Source organism: Macaca thibetana, chromosome 13 (assembly GCF_024542745.1).
Source record: "Macaca thibetana thibetana isolate TM-01 chromosome 13, ASM2454274v1, whole genome shotgun sequence".
In the NCBI taxonomy this organism is placed as follows: domain Eukaryota; kingdom Metazoa; phylum Chordata; class Mammalia; order Primates; family Cercopithecidae; genus Macaca; species Macaca thibetana.
This window is the reverse complement of record NC_065590.1, coordinates 61,515,980-61,532,279: the sequence shown is the minus strand read 5'-3', so window position 1 is coordinate 61,532,279 and position 16,300 is coordinate 61,515,980. Positions and strand designations below refer to the sequence as shown.

General features: G+C 40.7%; 1 protein-coding gene across 1 annotated transcript in view; it reads right to left on the bottom strand.

Moving 5' to 3' along the window:
- Positions 1–10,447, bottom strand: part of SRBD1 (S1 RNA binding domain 1) — a 221,763-nt gene extending 211,316 nt beyond the window's left edge. Inside the window, exons 1-3 of the mRNA XM_050754732.1 lie at positions 10,160–10,447; positions 4,362–4,441; positions 933–1,110 (exon numbers count right to left, since the gene is read on the bottom strand). Coding sequence (XP_050610689.1) covers positions 933–1,110; positions 4,362–4,441 — 258 coding nt within the window. The 5' untranslated portion in view covers positions 10,160–10,447. The remainder of the gene's footprint in view (positions 1–932; positions 1,111–4,361; positions 4,442–10,159) is intronic.
- Positions 10,448–16,300: the final 5,853 nt, after the last annotated feature.

Sequence of the window (16,300 nt, the reverse complement as noted above, 5' to 3'; positions counted from 1 at the left end):
TGTCAGCCACAGAGGAATAGAAAAAGAACTGCAGAAAGCAAATATGATCAGCGTTTTTTTAAATAACACAAGAAAGAGAGGAAAGCTTCACAAACAAATTTTGAGTATTTTCACCCCAACAGTATGAGAGCCCTGCTCTAAGGTGGATACTTCATACTGTCTCAGCTTCAAGCTATTAAAACGTTCAATTGTCATTGTGACAAGCACAGTGCCTAAACCACAGCAGACATTCAATAAACGCAAATGAATGGATTTATTCATCATCCTATTCTGAGTCCATGCTCATCAAGTAAATTTCTGATTACTATTTAATTCCCTATTTAGATTAGCCTCCAAGGAGAGCAAAATGCTGGCCATAAGAATTTCACGTCTTTATTATTTTAAACTATTAATTATTAAACTAGCACTCTGGCTGTATTTATCTCTCTTGTGAACACAGCTGATGTAAAAACACCCAAGAGAGATATATCTGTTCCCAAAACGCTGAGAAAATCATGTTCCTAACTTAGAAACCCAGTTCCATCACTTACTATCTGTACACCATGAGCAAGTCACTTAACATCTCTTTCTTCAGCTTTCTCATCTATAAAATCAGCATAAAAGCACTTGCCTCAATGGTTGTTATAAAGATTAAGTAAGATCATTTAAATAAAATGCTGAGCACATTGCCTGGCTAATGGTAAGCACTCAACTATTTGCTAATGCCACCATCATTAACAGCACTACCACACCCAGTCCAACTCCTAGGAGAGGGAAAAGGGAATAGACACAGAAACACAGTAAAGACCCCAAAATTAAGACCCATGGTAGGGGATGCCATTGCTGGCAGTTTTTGTCATTTACATGCCTTGTCCTACTCTGTAGAATAAGAAAGTAACATCACCAATCAGGAAGACACCACAGAGTTCCCTCCATCCAGCTATAGCACCTACCAGCTCCTCCTTAACAACGACTTCTGAGCCATCACTGATCTGTGGGGTATTCTTCTTCACCCGAGGCATCCTCTTTGGTTTGGATTCCTTGGGAGGGGGCTGCTTATGGCTTCTGGGAACTTTCTTTTGGGGCTCCCAGGCACTATCTTCCTTGTCATCTTCTTCAGAGGCAGATGATCTAGAAGTAAATCAACAAAATAATCTCCAGGAAAATAAAAGCAAATGTCAAAGGTAAAAAAGAGATGCATGATTCTTGAAAAAATGATAAAGTAGGAGGTGTTTAATATAAAATGGAGTGATTGAGTACAGGCTGTGAACAGTTATTGCTAAGAATTGAACCAACAGAGTTGATGACAGACCAGTGTAAAAATACCCCAGTGTGCCGTAAATCACAACTCTGTCTCTCCATTCCCTTCTCACCTAACTGACAAACACATACACACATTCATTCAAGACATAAAAAATCATTTATTACCTTAAGTAATTTACTGGGTCATGTCAAACCATAGTCAATGTGAGCTTTTCAATTTTAACAGTGAAAAGCACTTAAATAAGTTTCCAACTACTAATCAGATTCATTTAAATTGTATTAAGTTATTCAAATCAATGAAAGGATTGAGAAATGGTTCTAGGAAACACCCTAAATTACATTAAAAGCCAGCACCAAGACCATTCCAACTGCTTTAATTAACCCTTTTTTCTTTTCACAGAATGGATTTCTTTCCTGATTAGATTGGATCAGGTGCAACTATGGTACTTTTCTAACAACCAAGAATCAAACTCACAGCAAGAGCAGAGAAAAAGCAGCCATGGGAACTCTGTTAAAGGACCATCATGCTCCTGCCAACCCAGTTAATTCCATTCATTTCTACTCTGATATAAAAGGTCAATATTAGTGAGACTTCCTTTACTGAGATGAGTGAATAGGGAGGTCTGGGTTTTTTAATGTTAAGTTCTTCCTGGGGACAAAAACCTGACTGGAATTATGCTCTAGAAGAGAATAATCATGATAGGTCAAACTACTGGTGTTCTCTTCAGAGGTGACACTAAGCCTGGTAAGCAAAAACAAACAAATAATCAAACAAAAAACAGGAATCATCAGAATAACATAATAGCAATGGAACTGAAAGAAACTATAATTAGAAAACCAATGAACTAGAAAACTAGGGTTCCATTCCTCATACTATCATCAAACTGAGCAGGATGACTTCTTCCCTCCTTAGTCTCATCACCTATCAACCAGGATTACTGACTAACCCTATTTCACAGAGGAATATCACCAAGATTCAAGCCCTTTAGTTATTATGAAGAAAACACAAGCACAGATACATGAAGCAGTTCTAAGGCAGCCAGTCAACTCTCCTTCCCTATCACCTGAGCTCTCAGGAGCATCTGGCACTCACCCCTTAGAGCACATCCCTTATATACAGGAACCCCACCCCTTGGTTTTCATACTACTTCATGGCAGTTTCTCTTTAGTCCTTTTGACTCCTCTTCTCCCTAATTTCTAAACATTGGAATCCCTCGAGGCTTAGCCCTCAGCCCTCTCCTCCCTCTATGCTCTCTTGCCAGCTAATCTTTTATTTTCTCAATACAGGAATCTCTATTTTATTTTTATTTATTTATTTAGAGATAGAGTCTCCCTCTGTCACCCAGGCTGGAGTGCAGTAACGGGACCTCGGCTCACTACAACCTCCACCTCCTGGGTTCAAGTGATTCTCATGTCTCAGTCTCCCAAGTAGCTAGGATTACAGGCATGCGCTACCATGCCTGGCTAATTTTTGTATTTTCAGTAAAGATGGGTTTCACTATGATGGCCAGGCTAGTCTCAAACTCCTGGCCTCAAGTGATCAGCCTGACTTGGCCTCCCAAAGCACTGCGATTACAGGTGTGAGCCACCGCACCCAGCTGGGAATCTCAATTTTATATAGTATCTCCAACTTCACCTTCCCTCCTTGAGCTCAAGACTTGTATATCCACTTTCACCTGAATGTCCAGCAATCACATCAAACTCACCAAGTCCAAAACAGAATTCCTGATTCCACCACTCTCACACCTGTTCCTCTTCCAGTCTTTCCAAAATGTCTGTCATTCTTTCATAACCCAAATCCAATCCAGCACCATGTCCTGTCCACTCTACCTTCAAAATATATCCCAAATTAGACCATTTCTCATCACTTTCATGTCTAGAACCCTAAGCTTCTATAATAATCTCCTTAAGTCATTTCCCCTACTTCCAGTTTTGCCCCCTATAGTCTATTCTCCACCAAGAAACCAGAATATTTTACAAATATAAACCAGGGCACGTAACATCCCTACCCAAAACCCTCCAGTGTCCTCCCAACCCACTTCAAATAAAAATCTAATACCAGGGAAGATCAAGTTGGAGATACTGTATAAAATTGAGATTTTTATATTAAGTCATAAGATAAGATCAGCTACCAACAGGGAGGGGAGAGGGTATGGGGGGGGGCGCTTAGAATTAAGCCTTGAGGGATTCCAAAATTTAGAGGTTGGTGACAAGAGAAGTCAAAGGGACTAAGGAGAAAGATCTAAGCCTATTAGAGCCAGATCCTACTCATTACAATCTCATGTCTTACCACTCTCTGCCTCATGTCTCTAGACTGGCCACACTGGTCTTCTTGCTGTTCCCTCAACACACCAAACATACTCCTGCCTCACGGTCTTTGCACTTGCTGCTTTCTCTATTTGGAACACCCATCCCCAAGATCTTTGCAAGTTGCACCCCCAAATCTCATCTAGATCTCTTGCCACATCTTCCAAACTTTCTGACTACTCTATCCAAAACGCCCTCTGACTGCAACCACTCATTATGCTCTCTATCCCCTGCCCTGTTTTATTTTTCATTATAGTACTTATTACCATAAATATTGTCAGTCATTTACTTAACAAATATCTTCAGAGCACCTAATATGACATTCTAAAGCAGAGATTCTCAACTGGGGATATCTAGCAATGTCTGGAGACATATTTAATTGTTATAACTGGGCAGGAAGCTATTGGCATCCAATGGGTAGAGGCCAACGATGCTGCTAAAAATCCTACAAGCCAAAAGATAGCCCCTACAACAAAGAATTATCTTGCACACAATGTCAGTAGTGCAGAGGCTGAAAAATCCTGCTCTAAAGCAATAGATAAAACTCTGTGCGCTCATGGAGCTTACATTCTAGTGTAAATATTATGTTATATATTTAGTTGGTTACTTTCTCTCTCCTTTTAATACTTTATTAGCAACACTAGACAGAACCTGGAATACAGCACGAGTTCAACAAATATTTGTTGCATGAATGAATAAAAAACAGTTTTTTCTACCCACATCACTTAAGGAGTTAGAAAGTGACAGAATGCATTACTCCTTACTAAAATATTCATCATTCCCCTACCCACATATTAAACCAGTACGCTTACAACTCAGAGAATGAAGAAAATTCATCTTTCGGTAGCACACCCTGGACCTGTACTTTTGCTCTTCTTGGCAATGATGACATCTAGAAGAAACAGAACATAAAATCAGCAACACTTGAATATTCTGATTACTGGCTACAAATAATGGGTCATTCAAAACTAACACTTCATAGAAAAAAACAAAAACAATGATGTTTATTCACAAGCCCAAACAACAGTTTCCCCTGCTATGTAGCTGTCAATTAAAAGAGTCGCTGGTTGGGCATGATGGCTCATGCCTGTAATCCCAGCACTTTGGGAGTACAAGGAGGGTGGATCACCTGAAGTCAGGAGTTCGAGACCAGCCTGGCCAACATGGTGAAACTCAGTCTCTACTAAAAATAAAAAATTAGCCAGGCATGGTGGTGGGCGCCTGAAATCCCAGCTACTCGGGAGGCTGAGGCAGGAGAATCGTTTGAACCTGGGAGGTGGAGGTTGCAGTGAGCTGAGGTTGTACCACTGCACTCCAGCCTGGGCGACAGAGTAAGACTCAGTCTCAAAAAAAAAAAAAAAAGAGAGAGAGAGGAGCTAACAGTCTTCCAATGATTTAAAAGCCTTAAGAGTATGGGCCATCTTTTGAAAAACGTTGTGCGCTTCATTTTTTAAGAATTGTGTGCTTAAGTATTCTGTGTTATTTTATGATAATACTATCAGGCAGCCACTTATAAAGTCCTTTATTAAACTATATCTCAAAGACAGAAACTTTTTTTCCTATTCTATGTATTCTTTTTTTTATTTTTTGAGACAAGAGTTTCGCTCTTGCTGCCCAGGCTGGAGTGCGATAGCACGATCTCGGCTCACCGCAAGGTCCACCTCCTGGGTTCAAGCGATTCTCCTGCCTCAGCCTCCCTAGTAGCTGGGATTACAGGCATGCGCCACCACACCCGGCTAATTTTGTATTTTTAGTAGAGACAGGGTTTCTCCATGTTGGTCAGGCTGGTCTCGAACTCCCAACCTCAGGTGATCTGCACACCTTGGCCTCCCAAAGTGCTGGGATTACAGGCATGAGTCACCGTGCCCGGCCTATTCTATATATTCTTAATGCATAAAGTAGAGGTCTCTCTACAAAGTCAGCAATGAAATCAATGATGCTGATTGACTGAGTAAGCAGCCAGGTTATTCTTAAAACAAGATAACCATTCCCTTATAATAAAAGCTCATTAAACTTAAATAAAATGATTAATCACTAAGTGACTAAAAACTGTTTACCAAATTCGAAGGCCAAGCTGTAAAAAAAAGTTAAGACAACTAACCAGACACATCACATAATACAGGAAAGTAAATAAAATTACTTTAGCTATTAAGATTAATCATCTAAAGAATGTATGCCAAACCATAAGGACTGCACTAGACTCTGTTTGGAACCCTTCAAACAAGTTTCTGACCCAGTCATATGTTATAATGCCTCTGGTTCTAACATCCACTTAGAAGAGGAAGTAATCTCTCATGGAAATACTAAAGGGTTGTCACAAAAGGGAATATGTTCTCCCAGCAGCTATAGCTCAACTCAGTCCAGTAAGTACACAATGATTGGGCAAAACAGTGCTCAGAGGGAACCAACAGAACAACAGGAAAGCAGTCTGCAGGAAGTAGACAGGATAATCTTCCATCTTTCCCTTCACTCTCTCTTTGGCATATTAGGTTATAAAGGTCATCTTTTCTCAAATTAGCACTTTTTAGACATTGATCATGAAAGACCAGATAATTGTGATTTCTATATTATGTGTATCTTGCCACAACAAAATAAGAATGAAGGAAGTTAGTGTATGACAAGGGTGGTATTTCACATCAGGGCAGGGCAAAAATTGATTATTCAATAAATGGTATTGAGACACCTAGCTATTCCTCTAGAAGAAAAAAAGGAGTTTAATTCCTACCTCCACGCCATTAACAAAAATTTATTCCCTAATACCTAATAGTTTAAAATGTACAAAATAAAACTACAAAAGAACCAAGAAACAAAGGTGATTCTTTTCATACTCTTGAGTGGGGATGGGGAAATGGAGGTTTTCCTAAATATTACTTCTCAAATTCCAAAACCAAAAAGACTAACAGATTGCAACACATAAACATTAAAATCCCAAGCCAGTAGTGGGGGCATTTGAGAAACCAAGCCAATTTACCCTGCAGTATTCTCAAAAAATAAAACAAAAAAATTCACATGAAGCAGTAGTTGATACCTTTGGAACTAAAAGGTGAAAGGGGTTAGGGCTGTGTGTAAACTGACAAAGGAATAGCTCTAGGTGTCCTACCTCACTTCTTTCTATTAGGCAACTGCCCCAGGAAAAAGTCTGTAACTTTATTCTCTGGAGAAGGTACTAATGAAACAGTCTCTAGACTGTGGGCATGGGGACCATACAGACTGAATGGGAAAGGCAGAGAACCCTAGTCTTCTGCCACTAAGATCCCAAAATACAGCCCTCTAGGGAGAAGAATGGGAAGGCTTTTCTCTGGACAATCTAACCCATCCAAGAGTAAAAACTTGAAAGTGCTAAGCTTCCCATCAAACCCACCTGCCCAGATCACCTTACAATCACTCTTACCACCACATTCTACAATATGCCTGAATTCAGAACATTCCCACACAGACTACCATATACCAATTCTATCTCCACACTTCAGCCTTAACAGAAATGTGTTTAAAATAGGGACAGGCAAACTCTTGGCAGGCTTATGCTTTTGCTTAACCATTATCCTTAAAGAAGGCTCCCCTGAATCAAATATTTCCAACTGCCTCTTTATTAGGCACCCTGAAAGCAATATACCATGGAAAGATGAGTAAGTTGTAATATTTCTTTTCACAAATGGAAAAAATATGAATGTAAAAGGAAAGGTGGGAAAGCAGAATCTGCATGAACACACAAGCCAATTTCAAGCATATCAGATTTAGAAAGAATACATACAAAAGCTGAAGACCTGGAAATTATGTCTTTAAAACTACCTATGAGAGGTACAACCCCAGGAGTATGTATTCTCCAGTTTAAACACCAATATTCTTGAGGCCTGTTTCTCCATCTCCACTATTCCCATGTCCTCTTACTTTGTATCATAAAACCTGTTAGATTAACCAAAACCTCATCCATCTCCACAGTATTACACACCGATGTCACCTACTTATTAACAATCCTAATCCCTCCATCCCAAACCTTGCCTTTAACATTCAGATTTCCATAACAACTGCCTGTCTCTGAAACTATTTAGATGTCTCACAGTTAACTAAACTTAACACATCCACAATGGAACTCTTGATGACCATTTCTTGCTCTAAAACCTGTTCCTATTGCAGTCCTTCCCATCTCAATAAGTGGCATCCACCTACTTGCTAAGCCAGAACCTTAAAAAAAATATTTTTTTTGAGACGGTCTCATTCTGTCACCTAGCCTGGAGTGATCTCAGCTCACTGCAATCCCCGCCTTCTGGGTTCAAGCAATCCTCCTGCCTTAGCCTCCTGAGTAACCGGGATTAGAGGCATGCACCACCACACCCAGCTAATTTTTGCATTTTTAGTAGAGACAGGGTTCCTCACATTGGCCAGGCTGGTCTCAAATTCCTGACCTCAGGTGATCTGCCTGCCTCGGCCTCCCGAAGTGCTGGGATTACAAGTGTGAGCCACAGCGCCTGGCCAGAAAATTTTTTAACAGCTTCATTGACATATAACTGACATGCAATACACTGCACATGTTTAAAGTGTTCAAATTTGGTAAGTTTTGACATATGTAAACACATCACTATAATCAAGAAAATGAACATATTATCATTCTCTGAAGTTCCATTTGCTAAGTCAAAATGTTGCAAATCTTTTTTTCTTTCATCTCCTATATCCAGACTATTAGTAAGTCATATAAGATCTTCCTCCAAAATATGTACTGAATCTCCACAATCTTCAGTGCGCCTTCAGTCCTCAATCTCCCTCACTTGAACTACTACACTAGCCTCTTAACTGCCCTCCCTGCTTCCACTCTTGCCCTTGCAACTCATTCTCCACTTATCAACTCAAGATCACTTAGAAAATGCTTTAGAAACACCGAATTACTTCCCACCCCATCCTTCACTTAGAATCAAGCCACATTTTTTATGACTGCCTTCCAAAAGGCCCTGTTGGCCGGAGCTTGCCCACCTTTCTAACCACCTTTACTACTTGCTGGAGCTCCTCAGGTCTTGTCACACCATTCTTTCCCACCTCAGGTTCTCTCTGCCTGGAGTATTCTTCCCCCTGCTTGTCAATTGGCTGGCTCCTTGCGTCCCTTAGATCTTAACGTTTTAGGCCTAAAATAGGTTTCTCAGTTATATTTTAAAAGGAGCCTATTTACTTCCTGTATACAGTACTAGGTTATAACATAATCTATAATTATTCTTTTATTTTACTTGTTTATTGCCCGCATTGCTGTCAAGAGAGTAAATACCATGAAAGAAGGAAATGCATGTGACTTATGCACTTCCATATCACAGAGCCCAGCACTTAACAGATGCCCTACAACTATTAAATGAACATAATATGTACAAATACGGTCTCTACAGAGGAATATACATTTATTTTCCACCACTCTTAGGCAATGCCACACATTGCACTCATCTCTTTCTGAAGAAATGATGGCACATAAGAACATTCCTATTCTTCAGTGACGGGATTTTTCCCTCCTTTCAAACTATCTTAATCACTGTGGGCACATGAGCATATTCCAAATCAATAATTTGGAGGTTGCTATGATGTTACTAAGGGAAGAGCCACTAAACTAGGACGACTGAAAATCAGGAGTATGGGGCAAAAGGACGTGTACACGAACGAATACTAAATCACAATTGGGAAAAAAAATTTTAATTCAAGAAGGCGAACAAAAGAGGATGATTTCTTAAGAGGCACCTAAACAAGTTTCCCTGAAGGATCAACAGAGTGCTTCAATATTAGCAGATTCCCAAGTCACAAAAACAAAATACTAGAGCTGAAAGAACCTCTGACATCAGATAGTCCTGCTATATTCAGAAACCTGAGACCCAATGAGGTTAAACAGTTTACTCAAAGGGGAAAGATATGTGGCAAAGGACTATAGCCCTGTGCCTGGAATACCGAGACTAGTCTGGTTTCCCATTCCACACACATTATGTTAATGACATGTCACGTGAGGGGTTCGAGGAAAGTTGCCTACAGAGTTGCCAATTCATTCCTTTCCTCCGGTTACTGAGCGCCTCCTAGACGCCAGGCGCACGACAGAAGGTGCAGTTGATTCAGACAGGGCCACCATGACCGTGAAAAGGGTGCTTCCTCTCCAACCTCCGATAATTTTAGGTACAAAAACAATCCACGTAAATTAGCCGGGCGTGGTGGCGGGCGCCTGTAGTCCCAGCTACTCGGGAGGCTGAGGCAGGAGAACGGCGTGAACCCGGGAGGCGGAGCTTGCAGTGAGCCGAGATCGCGCCACTGCACTCCAGCCTGGGCGAGAGCGACACTCCGTCTCAAAAAAAAAAAAAAAAAAAAAAAAAAAAAATTCAGGTTTGCCCAGGCTTTTCCATGTCTGTTAGGCGCTAAAAGCTGCAGCAATTTGGCTGAAAGGAGGTGTCACGAGGTAGCTAGGAGGGGTTTTCGGGTGGTAGGTTGTAAGAGACCGCTGACAGTAAGATGCAATGAACTTCTCACTTTTAAAAAAGGGGTGTTATTGCCCAAATGAGCGCTCAGAACTTTTTTAATGGTCCCAAAGATACCGGAGCCCGGGCGCCGGGCTCTTGAGAACCCGCAAGACGACCGCCAAGGCGCACGCACAGCTCACCTTCCCGCCCGGCACGTCAGAAGACCCGGGATTCCTTGTGTGCCACCGCACCTTCCGGTTCCCGCCGGAAGTTTTTCAAACGCCGGAAGGTCCGCCTCGCTTCTTCCGGACCAAGTTAACCGCAGGCTGCCAAGGCGCGGCACTACTGGGGCGGGGCGGAGCCAGGCTGGACGGAGGCGGGGCTGGAGTGAGGATCCCGAGAAGCGCCGGGGTGGGGCTGGTTCGTAGAAATGAAAAATGACTTTTTTTAAAATGTTTTTTAACCGAGCACATTAAACTCTTAAGCCCACAGATACAGCGAAGTAAATTAGGTTATGAAAGTAGGGAAGGCCGGGCGCGGTGGCTCACGCCTGTAATCCCAGCACTTTGGGAGGCCGAGGCGGACGGATCACGAGGTCAGGAGATCGAGACCATCCTGGCTAACACGGTTAAGCCCTGTGTCTACTAAAAACTTCAAAAAATTAGCTGGGCGTGGTGGCGGGCGCCTGTAGTCCCAGCTACTCGGGAGGCTGAGGCAGGAGAATGGCGTGAACACGGGAGGTGGAGCTTGCAGTGAGCTGAGATCGCGCCACTGCGCTCCAACCTGGGCGACAGAGCTAGACTCCGTCTCAAAAAAATAAATAAATAATAGTAGGGAAATAAGGCTGCTGTTGTCTACATTCGAGTTTAGCAGATCAAAACCCCATGGATTTGTTTTAGAAAATTCTAAAAATCAGTTTTCCACTGCTAATGACTTATTTCCAGGGACTCTGAGTACTGAACAGCCTAGCAAGTTATTGAAATAACCTGTGAACGTGCCTTGTTGCAAATCTACCCAAAGTGAGCATAGATTTTACTGGATAATTTTTGTGATTGGGGGGAAAAAAAACAAAATCAGAACTCTTTCTAAATTTAGTAAATCTAATCTTCTATATCTGAGATTTTTGGCCACGAAAGATCAATTTCCGAGATTGTTTAGGGATTCTTTTTTTTCCTTTTTGATTAGCACAGTCGTATGTTGCCTTTCGTGATGGTTCCAGAAGGCCTAGAATTGTCTACTACAATCACAGTCTCCTTCACAATTTATGGCCCTGAAAAAGTACTAGAGAACACCAGTAAGGATTGTGGGAAGAGAAACCAGATCATAGAAATCAACAACAATAATTTACTATTTACTATTCACCTACTTTTGATGTTGCATTTGCTACACAGGTTTATGGTAAGGGGTTGTCTTGGTCAATTTTCTGCTGCTATAACCAAATACCACAGACTGGTAGATTTATAAAGAAAAAGAGATTTGCTTGGCTCGTAGTTTTGAAGCCTGGGAAGTCCAAGACAGAGGGCATTGTTGTGTCAAAACATGATGGAGGGGCTCACACTGGGGTGGGTATGTGAGCCCAATTGACTCCTGAAATGACTAACCCTCCTGTGATAATGGAATTAACTCATTCATGACCTAATCATTTCCTAAAGGTCCCACCTCTTCATACTATTACAATGACAAATTTCAACTTGAATTTTGAAGGGGACATTCAAATCATTGCAAAGGTAATGAGGGTAAAGGTGAACCAATATACTGCAAAGTCTTTTGACATAATTCCTGCCCTGGAGGAATTTACGACCAAGAGTAGGAACCAGATACAGCCACAAGAAGCAGAGACACAAACAAAACAGTCTAGATTCAAGGGTTGGGGTATGCAGGTAGCAGCTTCACTACAGTGAGGAGGAGAGTAAGAGTGGGCCAGCAAAGCATTGAACCTTGACTTTCCTCTCCCCACAAGGGATTTTTGCCTTACAGCTGGGGAAGAAAAAAAAAATCACTAAAATAAATAGCCTGTTAAGATTTTAGACATCAGACATCTGGGAAAATAAAGCCTGAAGCAGCTTTCTCAAAAATTAAACTATGTAGGTAGTGGCCTACTCTAAAGGCAAATAAGGACTGTCCAGAGAATATTTCCCTTGGAATTCTGCAGGAGAGCCACTCCCACTACAGGCTGTCAAGGAAAATTTGTAATCACTTAAGTATAAACCAGGCCCTGCCACAAAAACTGCCTTTTCTGTCTAGGACCTTGCTCAATCTATTGTTTACTTTTGGATTTCAAGTGCTGAATTCCAAGAAATTTATGGGTTTAGACTGAGAGCCTGGAATAATCTGTACACCCACTTGAGACTATGCAATAGGGTTTGGGAGTAATGGAAACTTGTTTTGGATTTGATTGGAGGTTGTTTTATCACTCCAAAGTATATAGCTCTTCCCGTGATATTCACTGGTATATTATCATTTGTATGTTATTTTCTGTTTTCAAGTCCTTTCCCTATGGGTCTAGCTCCCTAGGGCAAATGTAATAATAATAGTAATAACTTACCTTTATTGATTGCTTACCTGTACCAGGCACTAAGTTAATGCTTTTAGATGTATTTATGTATATAATTCACAAATTACGCCAATGTAATATTGCTATTAAACCATTTTTATAAATGAGAATTCCAGGTATAGAGAAATTAAATAATTCATCCAAGGTCACATCAGCTGATAAATTGTAGATCTGAGATTCAAATCCAATAATCTGTTTTACTCCAAAGCAAGTACTCTTAAAGGCATCCACATACAATTTGCTGTCTATCCGCAAGGGATTGGTCTGAGGACCCCCCACAGATACCAAAATTTACAGATACTCAACCAATCAGTGACAGAAAAAGTAGGCCCACCATATCTGCAGGTTCCATATCCACGAATGCAGATACAGATGGCCAGCTGTACTGCAAACTCAAAGCGAAGACCATTTCTCGCTCCACTATGGTGGCCAGTGAGACTCGTAATGTTTAAGGTGCTCCGGAACTGTTGAATCTCTAAATACTGTAAGTAAAGTACTATCTAATCACCTAAAACATAACAAAACTATTTTCTCTAGTGGCCTCAAACTAAGTTTCACAAGAACGAAAATTCTTAATATATTAATAGATGCAACTGTTTCACCTACTAATAGATATTTGGATCTAGGAACTAAGTCTTGGTAATTTTTTATCTTCCCCTCTCCAACTTCTCCCTCCACCCACACAGTGCCTAATAATGCTTAATATACAATAGGTACTCAATAAGATAGTAGACTAACTCCTGGACCCAAAAACATGTCTAAAGTAAAAACAAATTTTCCTCCCCTGTCCACCTTCTCCCTCCACCCACACAGTGCCTAATAATGCTTGACATATAATAGGCACTCAATAAAATAGTAGACTAACTCCTGGACCCAATAATTTGTCTAGAGCATAAACAAATTTCTCTTATGAGAAAAGTAAGTTAAAGCTTTTGACACAGAACGTGGGTTGCCATTTTAAAAATCAAGTGTACTTATGAAAATTCAAACATTTTATCTCTGAGAGTCAATCAGTGTGATGGTTAATTTTGGGTGTCAACTGGATTAAGGGATGCCCAGACAGTTGATAACGCATTACTTCTGTGTTGTGTCTGTGAGAGTATTTCCAGAAGAGACTGACATTTGAATCAGTAGACTAAGTAAGGAAGATCTGCCCTCACCCAATTTCAGTGGACACTATCCAATTGGCTGAGGCCCAGATAGAACAAAGAAGAAAGGAATATTTTCTTTCTCTCTCTTTTGGAGCCGGGACACCCTTTTTCTCCTGCCTTTAAGCATTAGAACTCCACATTCCTTTGGACTCCAGGACTTAAATCAGCGTACCCTCTCAGCCCCATGTTCTCAGGCTTTTGGCCGTGCAGTGAGAGTTACATCATTGGTTTCTCTGGTTCTGAGACCTTCAGACTTGGACTGAGCCCTACTAGCAGCTTCCCTGGCCCTCCAGCTTGCAGATGGCCAATCATTGGCCTTCTCAGTCTCTATAATTTTGTGAGCTGTTTCCCTAAAAAATCTTTTCTCATATGTCTTTATGCTGTATTTATTATACACACACAAACACACACACACCCTACTGGTTCTGTTTCTCTGGAGAACTCTAATACAACTAGCAAAGGCAAAAAATAATGGCTGTTTTAGATTAAAGAATGCACAAACAAACTGAGCCCTAGTTCAAAAATTTGCATATTTAATTAGCCAGGCACGGTGGTGGGCACCTGTGGTCCCAGCTGCTCTAGAGGCTGAGGCAGGAGAATCGCTTGAGCCCAGGAGGTGGATGTTGCAGTGAGCCAAGATTTCGCTACTGCACTCTGCACTCCAGCCTGGGCGACAGAATGAAACTCCATCTCAAAAAAAAAAAAAAAAAGTACATATTAGCTCCTATCTCCCCTCTTTTCCCACTGTCAGATGTTCTTATTCCTAAACACTAAAACTCTTTGGCTTCAATGAGCTTCTCTGACTAATTCACCCAGAAATCTAGAGATTTACTGCAAAATCTAAGAGACTAGTAAACAGAGAGAGGTCTACTTCTGTTTCCCAAATGAAAAAGGAGTTTCTTATTAGTGAGTCTGACCGGGCTGGTAGGTGGGTTCTCAATCTTGGCCTGTCCTATTACCTCTTTCAGTCTGGCTGGGAACAGCAGCATGATTCCAAAGTGCTAGACTAGTGCTGATGCCATTGTTCTAGCCAGAGTAACTTTGTCGGTCTTTCTTAAGAAAGAGTAAAGATTCAAGAGATTAAAACCTGAGTCTTTATTAAATATTAAATGGATCTGGAGGAGGCATCAGTTAAAGCTGAGGAAATTAATTGTACAGATTTGTCAAGGAATTGTAATCAAAGGAAAGTGATTACATACATTTAAATTTATCTCACACAAAGCAAAATTATGGAAACTGCATATTGAAATACAATATAATTTATATCTTTAGGTGAAAATTAAAATGTTCGGTGCTTTATCCTACTTATTTTGTACAAATTCCCAAGGTATTTTGTAATGAATGCAGTTATAAATAGGATTAAGACACACAAAAAACATAAATATTAGATGAAATACCATATCTATTGCATGATCACTCTTCCACTCATCACTTACCTTGCAAAGTCACTGGCTAAGAGCCATTCAATTGGTTGCAATCATGAGTAAACATGTTGAAATTTTTTCTCCTGGTAACTTTCTCATCAGTAGTGCTCAGGGACCATCTCAAAGGCCCAAAATATCTATTAAACAGTCTGAGATTCAAGTATGGAAACCCCAGAGGGCTCATTAAGATCCTAATGATGCCATGGCTGGCTGGGTTTCAAGGAAGGAATAAATGGCACCATAATGGGGCCAGATTTATTTTAGTCAAATCTAGACTAACCACAGGTAGCCATGTCTGGATACTGTAATTCAGAACTAAATGTTATATCTAGTACCATTGGTCCATCTTCCACCTTAATAAATTGAAATTATTCTGCAAAGTGCTTGCTTAAAAACATTCATCTAGGAATGCATATGGTCAGAATTTTAGTACTAGAGCCTTCGCATACTGCAATTCAAATTCAGAAAAGCATGGTGTGTCAGATCAGTCTATGTTCAAATTTATGTGTACTTTTTTTCAGTCAGGTTTATTGAAGTATAATTTACGTAGAGTAAAAATCAGCTTTTTTATTCTTGCAAACACATAGAGTTATGTAACCATCACCACAATCAAGATATAGAACACTTTAATCATTCAAAAAAAAATGCCCTTTTATAGTCAATCTTCTCCCCCTCCCCCAGCCCCTGGCAAACCACTGATCTGTTTTCTGTTCCAATAATTTTACCTTTTCCAGAATGTCTTTATTAGTCCATTCTCACACTGCTATGAAGAAATACTCAAGACTGGGTGATTTACAAAGGAAAGAGGTTTAATTGACTCACAGTTCCCCATTGCTGGGGAGGCCTCAGGAAGCTTAAAATCATGGCAGAAGGCAAAAGAGAAGCAGGCACCTTCTTTACAGGGTGGCAGGACAGAGTAAGTGCCAGCAGGGGAAATACTAGACACTTATAAAACCATCAGATCTTGTGAGACTCATTCACTATCATGAGGACAGCATGGAGGGAACCACTATCATGAGGACAGCATGGAGGGAACCACGCCCATGATCCAATTACCTCCACCAGGTCCCACCCTGGAAACGTGGAGATTATAGAGATTTGGGGGATTACATTTCAAGATGAGATTTTGGGTGGGGACACAGCCAAACCACATCAATATTATGTAAATGGAATCACATGGCATATAACCATTTGAGTCTCATTTCTTTCACT